This window comes from Homalodisca vitripennis, chromosome 8 (genome assembly GCF_021130785.1).
Source record: "Homalodisca vitripennis isolate AUS2020 chromosome 8, UT_GWSS_2.1, whole genome shotgun sequence".
Taxonomy (NCBI): Eukaryota; Metazoa; Arthropoda; class Insecta; order Hemiptera; family Cicadellidae; genus Homalodisca; species Homalodisca vitripennis.
Genome location: NC_060214.1, coordinates 32,331,775 through 32,348,803, shown reverse-complemented (window position 1 = coordinate 32,348,803; position 17,029 = coordinate 32,331,775). Strand labels below are relative to the sequence as shown.

At 38.3% G+C, this 17,029-nt stretch overlaps 1 protein-coding gene across 2 annotated transcripts in view; it reads right to left on the bottom strand.

The window, feature by feature from the left end:
* The window catches only part of LOC124367501 (CKLF-like MARVEL transmembrane domain-containing protein 8), a 29,581-nt gene extending 13,083 nt beyond the window's left edge, over positions 1 to 16,498 (bottom strand). The window contains exons 1-2 of one of the 2 annotated variants that reach the window (XM_046824359.1): positions 16,360 to 16,498; positions 1,904 to 2,017 (exon numbers count right to left, since the gene is read on the bottom strand). In XM_046824359.1, the coding sequence (XP_046680315.1) occupies positions 1,904 to 2,017 (114 nt within the window). In that variant the 5' untranslated portion in view covers positions 16,360 to 16,498. Of the gene's footprint in view, positions 1 to 1,903; positions 2,018 to 5,938; positions 6,098 to 16,359 lie in introns of those variants that run through there. The other variant, XM_046824360.1, reaches the window with a different exon arrangement.
* Between the last annotated feature and the right edge of the window lie 531 nt (positions 16,499 to 17,029).

The following is a 17,029-nucleotide window of genomic DNA, read 5'->3' as shown; positions in this document are numbered from 1 at the left end:
AAATTTTATTCTCATATTCAATTTTAATGAGTGCACTTGGTATTAAATCATAGACACGGTTCTAGTGTTCTATTCAAGTCTTTAGAAAATGTACGGACAACGCATTTAAAAATCAAAATCACTATTTTGTTTTCCAAGCGATTTTAACGGGGTGCATTATGATCGACGTGGGACAAAACAAATAAACAAAGCGTTAGTCTGAGTAGGCGACATCGAGATAAATAACAAGGCGTGATAGGATGATGTCATCGGCAAAGGTCGCCCATGTTGCTGGAGGCCGGCCAGCTCTTCACATCTGGGTCAACTGCCGTGCCGGCAGAGTAGAGACTAGAGATGGGCGAACAGAAATACCCGGGTGGGGTAGGTAAATAGCACGGCCAATATCTGGTGTCGGTCTTTCGACAGGCCGGTAGGGTACATCTTTCTCAACAAATACAAGTTAGTTTATCAGAATTTTAGTTTTTATCAGTTTTCTGTGGCTCAGGCGTTGTTGGTTCGTTCGTTATTGATATACAATGCCGTGATTCCCAACGTTGTAGGTAAAAGAGGCAATAAAGGGAAAATTCACTTACCGGTCACTGAGTATGATTGGTACACAGGGGGTAAGTACTTATCTCAAGTGGTTCACACAGATTGCAAGGTTGCCAATTAACCATGGCATAACCAACAATGAGGCTGTAGGTTTCAAAAGTACAACGCATCTTTGCACAACTCCCACATACGTACCCTTCCATGGAAGGGGAAAATCCGGTGTGCGGACAGTCTAACAACACTGTTGATCTGAGTTGACAGCGCAGATCCAGATCCTATTTGTTACTCTAGCACCTTTTATCAGGATTGATGAACTTTTACTGAAATGATCCTCGCACATACAATCCTCAATGAGGATGTGCAAATACTTGTACCTATAAACCGGAGATAGACTTTCCTTAAAAATACGTTGTGGTCAATAACATTATTATCGCCGTACACGACCTGGTGAAGGATCTGGTAGTTTAAGAGCGTCTCATCGGGTTTCTCTCAGAATACCATTTAGACCTTTCCATTTTTCCGGTTATGAGCAAAATGTTCCAAAAAGTTTTTATTTCAAGGCTTGAAGGTTTTCTTGAACGGTTTGAAATTCTCAATCCTGAGCAATTCGGATTCAGAAAAACAAATCGATTATTGATGATGTCACAGAATTAATTGACTGTGTTGATGGCTTGGAGAGTAGGGCACAAGTGCTCAGCATATTCCAAAGGCCTTTGACTGTGCGGCACTGATGCATCAGCATGGACATGTGGTGCCCGAGCTCAACCGCATAATGGCTTTCGTCATACCTGTGGCAGAGAGCAGTGTGTGCAGATCGCGAACACTGTCAGACAAAATAAAAATGCCCTATGGTATCCCCCAGGGTTCAATTCTGGAACCCATCCTTTTGCTCATTTACGTCAATAGATTGAACTCATCAATCCGAAATGGAGAATGGAGAGGTGATTCAATATGCAGACGATACGACTCTGCATCAGATCAAAAACGAAACAAGATTTTGATATATATATATATAAAGGGATTTTTCTTTTTTTTCTCCAGAAAGTCTAATAAAATATGTTCTTTCTAATAGTAGTTTTTTAGGTTCTCAGTAAGAAAATTCTTAAAAAAATAGAGCATCCGGTTAAAGAGCCCACAGGGTCTTTACGGGACAAAGTCCATGTAGTAAATTATCGTACGGGAGTCTTGTAAACTAAAACGTTTAGTATTATGGTACTAACACCATGATACTGGGTGGCGTTCAATTGATCCCTTTCATTCTTCAAATTTCCACTCCATTCTTCGCCGTTTATGTATGTTATGATGACGCTGTGTAAACAATATCTACATTCAGTAGTTTATCGGTTTTCCGATAGCATGACGATGTACTCACCACTTCGCCGATCTTGAGAAGGCCGGGCGCCGTCTTGCAGTAGCCGGTGTTGAGGATGATGGCAGAGGTGGTGGTGGACGTCGTTGTCCTGGTAACCGTCACTGTGTGAGACATCTGAAAACAAAGAAGTTTTGGTTAGTGCTCTTGAGACAGCATTAGAGAGACCAAGTGAAGGAAGTCTACTTTTTGTAAGTGTTTAAACTAGGAGAAATTGAGAGTTCTTCATCTTTAGAAGATATATTATACGCTGCGTCCACATTTTTAACACTTCTCATTTATGACAATTAAATATTACATTAAAATTAATAATAAATGTCGGTGTTAACCTAAAATCAATTCAGTTAAATTGTATCCTCAAAATAAGTAACGCCGAAATCTAATAGAAATATTTCTTCCGTTCGACTGAGTTTTGAGTTGATCAGTTGTGCCAGATCTATGTAATATTTAAAAATGTTTTAGTAAAATCTTTTAAGATGCCTTTTTTAAATAAAGAAAATTTAGATAATTTTAAACTACATGAGGAACTGGAGACATTCGTCTTGATATGAAGCTCATAAAAACGACTCAATGTGAATGTAAGTTGATTTTGTATGGGGAGATATTTTGGTTAGGAACATAAATTTAGAAAGAGTTCCTAAGGGGTTGTAACCATTGGATTAATAAAAGTTAAGAAACTAAAAGCCGCATTAAAAAATTGGATAAAATGATCTAGACGGCGTTTTTGACTGGTTTCAAGACGAGACGTGCATAACAAATAAAATGTTTTATAATTTATTTAAGTAATTTATACATACTTACATACATACATATATATAACGTGTTCTGTGGCTAATGCTAAAGGAAGTATGTGGACGTGGGATTATCTGCACTCCATCTAGAGAACGGTTTGGCGTACGTCGGTAAGATTTAGCACCAAAGTTGGTCTATTGATTAATAAGGCACAGCCGGAAGTGGGGATTTTTACTCCACCTCGTAGACCGGAAGTAAATGACAAGAGCCGGAAGCAGACGCTTTTTGACCGAAGTAGGCTTCTTTGACCTACGTAAGCGTATATTTTCTTGAACGGGACGATAAGGTAAACTCAAATATGATACCGCAAATATAATTTATTTGAACCAGAAGTGCTCCTACTCATGCAAAACCGGAAATAATTTGTAGAAGATTCAACTTCGTGAAGTCTGCCTGTTACGGGAAGAATGAGCGTTTTCGTACATCGCTAAACTCTACTCTTCTTGTATGTTGATGAAACTTGCAAGATAAAAACTTTCTACCAATCTCTACTTTTTTGTAAACTTTGCGTAACTAAAAAAATCAGGGTTGGCCCTTAAGGATGGCAATCAGCATCGTGCTATCCACTAGCGTCATGTACACATCAATATCAGTTTTAGCATGCGTCGCAATTAACGATAAAAACGAATGCCGTTATGCGGAAAGAGAGAACGCGAGTTACAGTTAGAAAGAATACAAAATATTTCACTTTAACGTATTTTTTTTCTTCAAAATCTTAAAATACAGTGTTACAATTAACATATTAATCTTCTCATTCAAGTAATTGTGAGCTTTACACGGATAAAGTCGTTCAAATGCACTTTTAAAATTCTCAAATAAATAAACTAAAGTTATTTTTCACGTGGTTTTCAATGCATCCAGCTTTTCTAAAAATGAAGGAGGGGATTGGGACTATTTCAAAATATTGTTTCATTGTTATTGTTGAAACAAACATCTAAAAAAGAAAAGTCAATGCATTAATACTAATGGACTTTCTCACTAAGCATAATATATAACTTCCAATATAATATAAAAATCGTTGTCGTTAATTCTTTATATTGAAATACCGTTGTATTAAAATCGTTTAGGATATTATTAAAAGTTAAAATGTTTTTCTTATAATGAAACACATAGCGTTGTGACATGAAATTACAACATTCTGAGCAACCATGTTGTGTGTCAACATGCATAGGCCTACTACACTAAGCATATTGTTAATTAAGATTATAAACAGGTCCATTCTTAGGTTTAATATCCGTTTCATTATTCAGTACCAGTAAAAGGCGTCTTATTTCAGCTTATAGGTGAGTGAGTGGTTGGTTTGATTGTCTTGTCGGTACGGATCTTTTCATTTTAACCTAGATTGTAATCAAGTATTGCAGACCTCGAGATCGTATTTCTGATTTTCTGTATCAATGAACGATGGCAAATGACCGACATACAATGACCTCACCGAATCAATCCTTTAACATGTATTGTATTCCGCTAGTCCAAAACCCCTTGTTTCAAAAGGGAAATTTGCAGAAGAAATCAATAGAAAATACATTTGAAAATTTGTATCCGTTCGTAATTTAAAGGAGTGGGGGCAAATGATGTACAAATTGACATCTTCAAAGAGTGTAGTTACTTAGAGAGAGATATTTTTCCTATGCATCCAAGAATGAGTCAACTGCCAACAGTTAAACAGAAGTAAAGTCTGTCTCCGATAAAAAGATGACTCAGCTGGTAAAACAGACATCGTGTATACAAGAGAAGTGAGCGTGAGTGTACAGGTGACAGAGACTGTACTTTGTGTATGCTTCATGTTCTAAAAATAAACCAGCCACTGTAAACATAAGTCTTGCCCTCTCGTTGTACGAGGAAACAGAACAGTGTGTTGCTTCATACCGGAGTTAAGCGCAATATTTAGCAGTCAATGGTAATTGGCAGAGCTTTATCCAATCACTCGTGGGACTGGAAATTTTCATTTCTGTCTGTCGACATTTCGAAAACGAACTGGCCTATAGACTTGAAATTGTGCAGAGGCATCATTTCTAGGCAATACTGAGTTCGACTAAGGTGCATGTCATTCTATTATGGGATTTGGCTGAGTATTAACGAATATATTTACATTGGCCTTATTGACAACTATAATGGCAATGCAAAAATGGCTGAATAAATACATATGTAAACAAACACAATACAAACATAACAGTTTGAAACGTGTGAAATACTAACACATGTAGCCTAACTTTCACAGCACATAATGTTATAGTAAATTGTTGTGTAGACTTTTACGAAAACCAATTTAATGAACCAAAATGTGAATGCTTCGTGCAGCAAGATAAGTCGAGAAAGATTCCATCTGCAGGCTTTAAATTTTGCACGAAAGTTCATTTCTACAAGAATGAGTTCTATGATCCGTCATTTTTTGGTTAAATTTTCTTGTATGACTGTCCGTCTGTCCGCAGCTCATGTTAAGAATAAAAGAACAAACTATAGATATGAATTTTGCATACAAACTCATATGAAATGTGGTGTGGCTTACACCTACCTTGTAATAATAGACCATATATTTTACCTAAACTATAAATCACTGTCAGGAAATTAGTTAAAGCGCCATTTTCAACTTTAATTGTTGGCCTGTATCTGAAGCTGAATTACAGAAAGTGCTTAGCGGTCGGTTTTGTGTCAAGCTAAATAAAAAAATGTTTACAACCCTTTTGATACTCTCCTATGTTGAGCACCATTATATATAACAATCGATTTAAGTATCTTATGCATATTCTGTTACTATTAATTTTAACGAAAAACTAGTTTATGTGGTTACATAGTTCAGACCCACATATGTTGTAGTTTCGGCAAACAATAATATTTACTGTCGGTTTTGTAAAATAAAATTCTTGATATATTCGGCACTCTACACCAAATGGCGCTGGCCTGTCTAGACACATTATATTTAATTCCAACACGTATTAAAATCTCAAGGACGAATAAGTGGAAAATAATTGTTTAAGACGTGGATGCTATCTCCTCCACTTCGAATACCGGGCATATTCCATGGCGTTCAATTGAGAATTACCGTATATATTATTTAGAAAACACAATATTACGAAAATTTACAAATTTGTCTTATTTAGATATGGATATTTTACCCTCCTATTGAGATAAATAAACTATTTGCTCTACATTTTTGTCTTAAATACTAATCACATCTACTGCATTCCACATGGATGCTCAACCCTAAGTACCCTTGATATTACATTCTGAACTGCACAAAGAACTCACCTGCATTCTGGCGGCCATTTTAATCACTAAGTTCACAGCTGATTCACTGCCACCTAACACTTTAGCAAACTCGGATCGATGTATCACTGCCACGCCCCCACCCAGTTCCCGCCACCGCGCTGCCGGCGGAGCATGCACTCTGTACCACAGCCTGCTTAATTACTGTTCTGTGGCCAGTGGCTGAAATGCCTTCACTGGCCACTTGCATTCTTAATCGCATTACGTCTCTGAGTCGTCACTGTTTCAACGTAATCTATTAAACACTGGCGTGAATTCTCCCTGAATGCATAAATCGTAAACAATCATAAACTATTTAGACTCGTGCCTATATTGTTATGTAATAATATTTATATCATTAATTATATTGCAAGAGTAATGTTTCAAACATTATAGATCAACCACCGATACGATATATCCAAATTAAATAAAATTCTTACTCCAAAAACGTTTCAGGTTAGATTCCGTTATAAGCCCCCAAATATTTTCTATGAACAAATAACGATTTAAAGCTACTGAAATAGTAATGCAGGCAAGGAAAGAGTTTTTATTATTGTTTTAACTGATAGGCTAGAAAGTATTTACTGTTTTCGAAAGGTCTCGCATTAATGCCTCTAACCATAGCAAGAGCCTTGGCAACGAACGAAAACATTCTTCGAGATAGTGTCTACTAGGTAACAGAAAAAATTATAAACAGTCTGATCACATATACCTGAGAGAGCTATCAAATATTATAAACAAATTGCTTAGATGCATGGGCGCATATAAGAGGGCATAGTGTTGTCTAATACGCATAGCGGTGTTGTAGCTATGCATTCCGCTACGCATAGCGGTGTTGTAGCTATGCACTCTGCTACGCATAGCGGTGTTGTAGGTATGCATTCCGCTACGCATAGCGGTGTTTGTAGCTATGCACTCTGCTACGCATAGCGGTGTTGTAGCTATGCACTCTGCTACGCATAGCGGTGTTGTAGCTATGCATTCCGCTACGTATAGCGGCGTTGTAACTATGCACTCCACTACGCCTAGCGGTGTTGTAGCTATGCACTCTGCTACGCATAGCGGTTTTGTAGCTATGAACTCTGCTACGCATAGCGGTGTTGTAGCTATGCATTCCGCTACGTATAGCGACGTTGTAACTATGCACTCCACTACGCCTAGCGGTGTTGTAGCTATGCACTCTGCTACGCATAGCGGTTTTGTAGCTATGCACTCTGCTACGCATAGCGGTGTTGTAGCTATGCATTCCGCTACGTATAGCGGCGTTGTAACTATGCACTCCACTACGCCTAGCGGTGTTGTAGCTATGCACTCTGCTATGCATAGCGGTGTTGTAGCTATGCACTCTGCTACGCATAGTGGTGTTGTAGCTATGCATTCCGCTACGTATAGCGGCGTTGTAACTATGCACTAAACTACGCCTAGCGGTGTTGTAGCTATGCACTCTGCTACGCATAGCGGTTTTGTAGCTATGAACTCTGCTACGCATAGCGGTGTTGTAGCTATGCACTCTGCTACGCATAGCGGCGTTGTAACTATGCACTCCACTACGCCTAGCGTTGTTGTAACTATGCACTCTGCTACGCATAGCGGTGTTGTAGCTATGCATTCCGCTACGCATAGCGGTGTTGTAGCTATGCACTCTGCTACGCATAGCGGTGTTGTAGCTATGCATTCCGCTACGTATAGCGGTGTTGTAGCTATGCATTCTGCTACGCATAGCGGTGTTGTAGCTATGCACTCTGCTACGCATAGCGGTGTTGGAGCTATGCATTCTGCTACGTTTAGCGGTGTTGTAACTATGCACTCCACTACGAATAGTGGAGTTGTAGCTATGCACTCCGCTACGCACAGCGGTGTTGTAACTATGCATTCTGCTACGCATGTAGCTATACTCTCCGCTACGCATAGCGGTGTTGTAGCTATGCACTCCGCTACGCATAGCGGTGTTGTAGCTTAGCACTCCGCTACGCACAGCGGTGTTGTAACTATTCAATCCGCTACGCACATCGGTGTTGTAACTATGTATTCAGTTACGCATAGCGGTGTTGTAGCTTAGCACTCCGCTACGCACAGCGGTGTTGTAACTATTCAATCCGCTACGCACATCGGTGTTGTAACTATGTATTCAGTTACGCATAGCGGTGTTGTAACTATGTATTCAGTTACGCATAGCGGTGTTGTAGCTATACTTTCCGCTACGCATAGCGGTGTTGTAGCTATGCACTCCGCTACGCATAGCGGTGTTGTAGCTTAGCACTCCGCTACGCACAGCGGTGTTGTAACTATTCAATCCGCTACGCACATCGGTTTTGTAACTATGTATTCAGTTACGCATAGCGGTGTTGTAGCTATGCACTCCGCTACGCACAGCGGTGTTGTAACTATGCATTCCGCTACGCATGTAGCTATACTCTCCGCTACGCATAGCGGTGTTGTAGCTATGCACTCCGCTACTCACAGCGGTGTTGTAACTATTCAATCCGCTACGCACATCGGTGTTGTAAATATGTATTCAGTTACGCATAGCGGTGTTGTAGCTATGCACTCCGCTACGCACAGCGAATTTAACAAACATAGTATGGTTACTATGGCATACTTTCCTACGTTCTAATACAACTGAAATAAAATAAAATATCCTTCATTTTTATTAGCTGCCAATGCGTCTGTCTAAGGTAGTAGTAGCACGCAGAAGTACTAAATGTATATTTATTTTGAATTTCTAATCTCAAAATTTTTAAATGCTAAATTTTAGTCTTTCAAAATTTTTCAGCCTCTGTATAGGAGTGTATAGTGTATAGGCGTGCGTTTAGAAAACATTAATGGTAAAGTAAAATAGTTTAGATGTTTTTAAATGATCGGGATTGTTAAGACAAAATAAAAGAAGTAGTGTGCGTACTAATCATATGTGTAAACTGAGAAATTTACCATAGTTTTCTACATCCACACATCAGGAAGTAAAGAAAGGTGTTTAATATTGTTCATACAGGACTAACAACAAAATGGTCACCAGTAAAGTTCTCTCTTCGCTTTTCCGGTTCACTAATAAAGTTGCAGTGCAACGGAATATTTCATTCACTGCAGCGAACTCGTTATTTTGGCGGGCATCACTATGAATAGCCGGCCAGATGTGGAGTCATCGCTGCGAATATCTGCCTGCCCTCAGTCATTGATCAGTCTAACCCCGACGATACCATTCCATCCATACAAACAAATGTAATTGTCCACAGGCAATCCAGACCTTCACGTCTCACTGCGGTTAGTAACTAGGACTAGCCAACGATTTCGCTAGCGTTGGTCTAGGTCCTGCCAATTGTAATACTAGGGCTGTCCGCCGGAACGCGCTGTGAACAGTTGTTACCGGCAGACTTCTGTTTTTTATTTTACCGTGGTCATTCCATTTATCATCTATGATCGTGGAAATTAATTTGGCCGCATTGGTAGGACGATATAGATATAAGTACGCGAGACCTGTACTCTGAAGTTTCAAGCAAAATTTCAATCTATAGTTCAAATTAATTATCGAGATATCCTGTGGACAAACAGGCAGGGGGAATAAACACTTGCCCAGCCCTCAAAGACTATGTTGCTACGCTCACATTCATCTAAATATACCAAACCCCTCAGCTACAGTTTATGTAGTTATAAAGGAACCGGCACCCTTCCATTCATAAATTAAGTTACCGTACATAAATTCAAAAAATTCATAGTGTTTTTAATTACGTAAAATATATTATAAACTATCATCCGAATCAAAATGAGCTTATATAATCAACATTTTTATAAATCTACTTGGTTTTAAAAATATATAAAGTTTATTTTACTTTTTTATAAAATTCTATATGGCCGTGTAATACGTAACATTATATTATTTTTTTTTTTTTGGTGATAAAGTCACAAAGATAAATGTATAACATTTATCAATAATTAAATACGACAATAATTATAAGGATATGTCGAGTTGTGCAATAAGAAACAATTAAATAATAACTATAGTACACAATGTAATAGTTGTCAAGAGCATGCTCAAAAAGGGATCATAATTTGGTGTTTATTTTGTACTTGTATATGGCTTATCGATTTTCCAAGCGCGTGTGTTCCAATTGATCTAGTTTCAAAATTATTAGCATTGGTAGACTACTTGAACTCATTATTTTATGAATTATCAAACCAACGGATATATTTCATGGCAGCCAGTTGTTATTGAAAACACAATTTGCTCAACGTGATTTGTGGAAGAAAAACAAAGTTTTCAACACGAGAAATACTGACGTTGCCAATTTGATTGTCCGACCACAGTTTAGAAAATCGTAGCTGACGGAATATCTTAAAATAACACATGACCGTCTGATTACGTCATCTTTGACAGAGCGGTCGAGAGCGGAAACGGAACGAAGTGCTGTGTATCGACTAGTCTTAGGTCGACATATAACAATACTGTATATTATAGCCTGTTCACTGCTTAGCAATTAAATAGTGTGTTTAGAAATCCATATAAAAAAGTAACAACCAATAATTAAATATTGTAAAACGATAGATTTAAAAAATTCTCCTAGGCAAGTACCTCGTTCGTCGAGATATAAATCCGGAATTTACCACGAAAAATAAAGGACATTATAGACAGTGGGTTTCTTCTGCTAGTTTAGAACAAAATTTTTGGAAAGTGCAAAAAGAGACGAGTAAGTTACGGCCCTGGTTGTTGGTCGCGATTCGGTTAATGGCCAGCTCTGGCACAGCCCGACAGCTGACGTCATCTGAAATGATGTCATGGCCTCCGCCGTAAAGGGCGCATGTCCATGTACGGCGGCGTGACATAGCTCTACTACTGCACATGCATGGCATGCAAACATCAGCATGCGTGTCTCTACGGCCCTTACGAGGTCGAAGTTGTCCTAAATTGAAACGAATGGCTTCGAATCACATGTGCTGTGGTTAGTAATTTATATTCACTGAACACTTTGACGGCTTCCACGAAAACCCGGACTTTCTTCTACTTACTGTACATTTCCCCACGTACTAGACTGCACCACATTTTTGTTTAATCTGGGACAACTCAGATACGAGAATGTTGCTGGCAAGATAAGAGTTGTTTTTAGCACAACGCCTGTTAACGGTGACTAATGAGACAAGCACACGTCACCTTTCTTTCGAACTGAATGAATCGATTGACAACTCTTCTTTGATGGCTACTAATTGTTAATAGATTCGCTTCGTCAAAGAAAATGAATCTTGGCTAATTATTTCATAACGCCGCCTTTCATGTATTGAATTTAATCATCACATCTGAAAGTGTGAAAAATCTCAAAAAATGCAAGCGCCTCTTGGACGTATTTAGGTATTCCGAAGATTTGTCTGATACCTTACATGTTGGAGGATTTTCATAATGATATTTCAATTATCGATTTGTGGCTCAAACTTACAAAATCGGATATACAATCGATTATAGTTTTCGGTCTACGAGAAGTAATCTCCACAATTGCTGAACCACACAATAAGGACGATATGATGAAATCAGCTACTCCTGTGCTCATAGGCCATTCTTGGGCCGTTAGTAGTCAAAGTGCAGTCTAGAGTTAAGAATATCGGCACAATGGAAAAAATTCCTTTTCGTAGCTGATCACGAACAAAGAGCTTTTGTTTTTCATTTAGGAACAGATTTTGAGGGAACCTGTAATTGTAATTAGTCCTAAAGGAACCTTTACGCTTACTTCCGGAGTGACAATCCTCGTATGTTTAGGATAAACAGAGTTTGAAGTAGAGGCCGTCTCCTATCGAGATTCTATGTTACGTCCACCCTTGGGAGGGATAGAAGGCATGTGACCTTGGAAGAAGAGCAGGGTAGCTCTGTTCTAACCTTAACCAATCAAAGCGGACAGGGGTAGTACGCCTTCATGTGTAAACTTCTAATAACCTTTAACGCTAAGGGAATCCAACCCACCCAACAGTAAACTAAACCTATAGATACACCTTTTACACGAATATTCCGGTATTTGCAGTTAAAGATATTCCGCTCCTGGACATCCTAAGGTTGCACTGATGTGAGTGACGCATCGGATTTTGCTGAATACAGTGAAGGTTTAGCTGGAAGGTAGATTAACCGAAGTGAACCCTTATGGGGCGAACAAAACATCGGTACTGCTTTGCTACGATGGGAATACAATGAATGCTCTATGGCAACAGATGCCACGCAGGTGTTGGACCCTGCGTGTACAACTCCCGCCACTCGCCACTATTCATCCGGTCACGGTCTAAGGCCACTTCCTTCCTTTATAGTTGGGCGCTGGTATCGGGGCCAAGGCCACTGAGAGTATCGTGTCCACCCGTCCCGTCCCGCCGCCACCTCGTCGTGGTCGTCAGGAATGGGATACGTAGCGGCTCAGTAGACCAAGGATAAACATACCAGCACACTGAATCAGATATGCGTACATTATCATAATGGGGAAATAGCCCTGGTGACAATAAGGATCGATGCAAATTTATGCGAGAGATTAAAGTCTTCATGCTCAGTGACCTCTCATCCTCAGAAATAATGTCTAAATACTTTAGGAACTACTTTGTGTTTGGATAAATGCTTTTTCAAGAGGCTCCTTCTCCGCAAAAGTCATCTTAATGTATTACACTACAGTGGATCTTTTTAACGGAAATTGTTCAAAACTACTTTCAAATCTTTATTGATCCCTCCAGAAATCGAAGCCATGGCCTTTCTGTTATAGAGCCACAGATTTAACCTTACGCTATAGGGCAAAGGTCTTAATAAAAATCATTTAGGAAGAAAAAGATGCATCTTTCTCTGTGTTTTTACCATTAAACAATTAAAATCTCATACCTCACATATCCAAAAAAAACTTATGGCCCTGTGAAGATAACAAAATTATGCTGTAGATTAAGCTGAAAGAGACTGTAATTTATGATACAGAACTTAACCCGTTAACAGCAGAAGACGCACTATTCCGTCAAGATTCAGTGAAGGTACGTCAGTCGGTGTCACTCATTGTAAAAATGCAGGAAAGATGAAGCATTCAGCAAATCATCCTATTATTCTCGAAGGTCAGTTTTAAATTGCGGATGTCTTAGTAAAGCTTGTACAATTGGATGTTAGAAAGTGGCGAGACGCTAGAAAACTTCGTTAGTATTAATTTAAGAGAATCGTTTAACAAATAATTCTTCTAAAAAGGGTATGTTTAAAACTAGTGGATATTTAGATCTCTTCTTCTTAGGAACAATTCTGAACAGAGTAGACCAAATACCCAAGAAATGGTATGAAATACAAAACTAAAGACTCTCTGGTTTTTAATGTTCCTCTTCTCTCTTTGTCCAGCACATGTATGTAATGTACTAAGATGTCTGTAAATGGAGGCCACTCTGGTAAAGACCCAAGTGTATTTATTTTTGAGAAGTGTAATAAATAGCTCTTACATCTATCTATACGCATCAAAGTTACATTAACAGAACTATAAATAATACTAAACTTAAATAATTTAGCACCAATTCAATACCTAAAGTGTTGTAATAAATAATACCTTTCGTAACCGCTTACGTCCCACCGATCCTCCAAAGGCGGGGGCCCGCCCCTCAAACTCAAATTCTAAGTACACCACTGTGCAATTAGTTGATTAGACGCATTAATTATGACTATTCTGATAAAGTATTATGGCATGGAAGCACAAGTACCAATCAAATCTGGTATCCTAAATCAAGCTTTTTGTTTTTATTTGAGTTTTAAAATGAAAATGGGCACGAATGTTGAGTCTATTAGTGCCAAAGACTAAAACATCCTTTTCAAAGTATTTTATAAGTTTTCTTACAACTCTGGGGAGGAAGCTTTCTCGAAATACGCCGCTACAACCGACATATTTACAACTGAAAAGCAATAAAGATATTATAAAATGATAGGTTTTAAAGTCACGGTCGGGCCTAGTAACTGTGCAATGAGAAATGAGAAGAAAATGTATCATAAATCTATTAATAACGTGAAATAAAACGTGAGCGTGTTCGCTTTATTATGTGGAAAAACCGTTAATTATACATATGTGGTGTGCATTGTTACCATAACGAAGTTACTCTCCGGTTTGGTCGGAGATCCCACCCAAGTTCAGATTCCATGAAAGTTTGTAAGACTTGGATGATTGCGTAGTTTTATTGAGATGACTATGACTGGAGTTTTTGCGATTCTCTAAGTGGATCAGCGTATTTTAGAGAACAACACCACAGAAAATATACTTAAATTCAAACGAAACCTTCGATTTGCAGTATTTAAGTTGTGCACCAGGGGTGTATATCAACCCCCTCCGAAATTTTGAAAGACAAACATTAAAAATGGCACCCAATATTTTGTTTTAAGCTAGAACGCATTTATGATGTCTTAAAGCTCAAAAATTACCCGGAAGAATACTCTTGAGCCCCTGTTTTGAAAATTTATTTTATACTTTTAAACGACCCATTTTGTCAGCCCCCCCTGGAAATAATGTTTTATATACGCCACGATTATGGACTGTTGTGAAGCATTATAACTGGAATCAAATGTGACGCGCAGACTTTGTACCCGTAACTGTTGACCTCAGTACAAACGAGCACCAGCTGAGATTCTATAAAATTGCGTAATATACGGAGTAGTGGCCGATTTCAAACTGACCACAGTCAGGACTGTATTCAAACTGGGGGTTTCGGACAATTTTAACAGGGTCCCGCCACACGTTTATTTGAAGGAACCATGGTGACAGACGAGATTACTCAACTAATAAATATAACGCTAATCTGTAAATGTAACGGCTACATTTTTAATATTGTTCTTTACAATTTCGAAGAAACTGTGGATATTACTTTTAAAATCATTACGATTTACGATTACGTTTAAATCCTGAATAGTGAACTCCTGTGTTAATTATCATTAACAAAGTAATGAGAATGATGTTAAATTTAAAGTAACGGGATTCGGCTCAACCGAAAATCTTTCCCGGGGCCCGCCACAGCTTAGTACGGCCCTGGTCACGGTTATGCCGTTCTGGACATTTCAGACGTAACGGATTTCGGTTCTAACGATCCATTTCTGAATCATAATAATGGTTACGTTTAATGAAACCCATTCGCTTTTGCCTGTTTTACTACAGACGTAACCAAAATCGATTTGTAGTGGGGGGTAGGAGATTGTCTCCTTATTCTTGGTTAGGACGGATTCGGGAAATGGGATTTTTCTCGTTGAAAGATCATCAAAAGTACATTACATCTGTAGGGAATTTGAGATTATTAACCGACTATTTAATTTAATGCTCCAGTAAAAGTTGCTGTAGGCCTACTTAGTGAGTAGTAACGACAATATCAGATAACACACGTATCCAACAAACAGCAAGGAGTGTTTGGCTACTCTTGTATGAGCGGGTGACCGCTGAACCAACAATCTTAAAGCAGTCTTTAAATCTTTGGCTCTCTGGTTAGAGAGAGTATCTTAATATCAACCCATTTCGTGAATAGTAAAATGATAATTATTTTATCCTTTTTGTATGAAAAGTTTAAAAAAGATAATATTTTGGTAGTGACAAATTCAATTAAAACAGCCGGCTCTTATTCATAAAAATATTATCACTGCTATAAAAATATACAGTATTAAGTGCATAAACAATAAAACTATTTAAAGTTTTTTCGTACAGCAGGAATTTAATCAGCCAGTGACGTAACTAAGTGTGGTGAAGGGGATGGAAACCCTTTCTCAAAAGTTCTAAAAATCCAGCTTATTTCAAATAAAGCTGTTATAAATTTTAATTAGACATATATAATTTACTTAAATTTATATTTAATCATAATTACTCCATAATCCCCCCCCCCGTATGGCGTGCTCTTCAATCATATTCACTACCTCCCCAAAGCCAACTTCTAGTTACGCCAATGAAATCAGCCGAGGAGTACCTATTAAAATTAAAAGTTAGTATTAATCACCTAGTCGTGTTTTTTTCCACGCATTGGCGGTTTATACACAACATGAAACGTGCTCATGAATACGTTGGCAGTAAAAAGGTTAATTTATCATTAAACAGAAATAATGAATGCTCTTTTTAGACAAATATTAAATTATACAAATAAATAGCATCATTTTGTATTTTTGTCATGGTTATAACTACATTTCCGACTCACAATTAAGATTATTTATTTTTCATATCGCACAGGAATATTTGTAAAGAGCTACCCTTGGTGTGTATGTCGGTGGGCTATATGCATGATTAGAAAGTATGCTATATTTTCATAATAATGAAAACTTTCTTCTGGCACTATTTGTCAATCAAAATTCGAACCAAACGGTGGCAAAGAAAAGTAAACTTAAAATCATGCATTAATCTCAGTAATTGATAATTGGAAGAACAAACATGCTATTTTAATCGTAAGAAACAAACAGCTAGTTATGAACTATGTAAACAGTGGAGAATGTTCAATACCTTGGCACAGCTTTCACTCTCACTTCACTGTATGGTCACTGACAGACTGCCTGGCTGACTCACTCTCTGTTGTTGGTGAGCAGGAGAGGTGGAATATGAGAGGGGGAGGAGAAATGCCACACCTCTCCACTCTTTTCTCTGTCAATGACACTCCACTAAAATTTAGAGAAATCCATCCGTCGATTACTTTACGACATTGACTCGTTTACGCAATACACACAAAGCGTCTTCATTATCATTCTAACGATGTGCAACTGCATGCCAGGAATGTATACTTCCAGTATGGTATGCGTCCAGCGTCTATTTATAGTCCGACATCGATATGCTGGCCTTTTCTTTAAGGCGGTTTCATTTTTATTACTCGCTGCTAAACACCACGAAGATCTTGACACAAAGAAATGACAGTGTGATACTTTCATCGTGATAGATTAGATAGAGTAATTTATCAGTTAGGACATTGAAAATTGACATGTATGGGTTTGGAAACACACAAAAAAGACTGGGATGTTCGGACTCCAGTTAAAACTGATTTGTTCCCATGGTTGCCATTGCTCAGGGACGTATCTAGGATTCGAGTTGGTGAGGGATGAATTTGTTTTTTTATTGTCTGGTCATAGATTTTGCTCTTCTTTCCGCCTATCGCAAGTACTCGTACAATACTTTATGACCC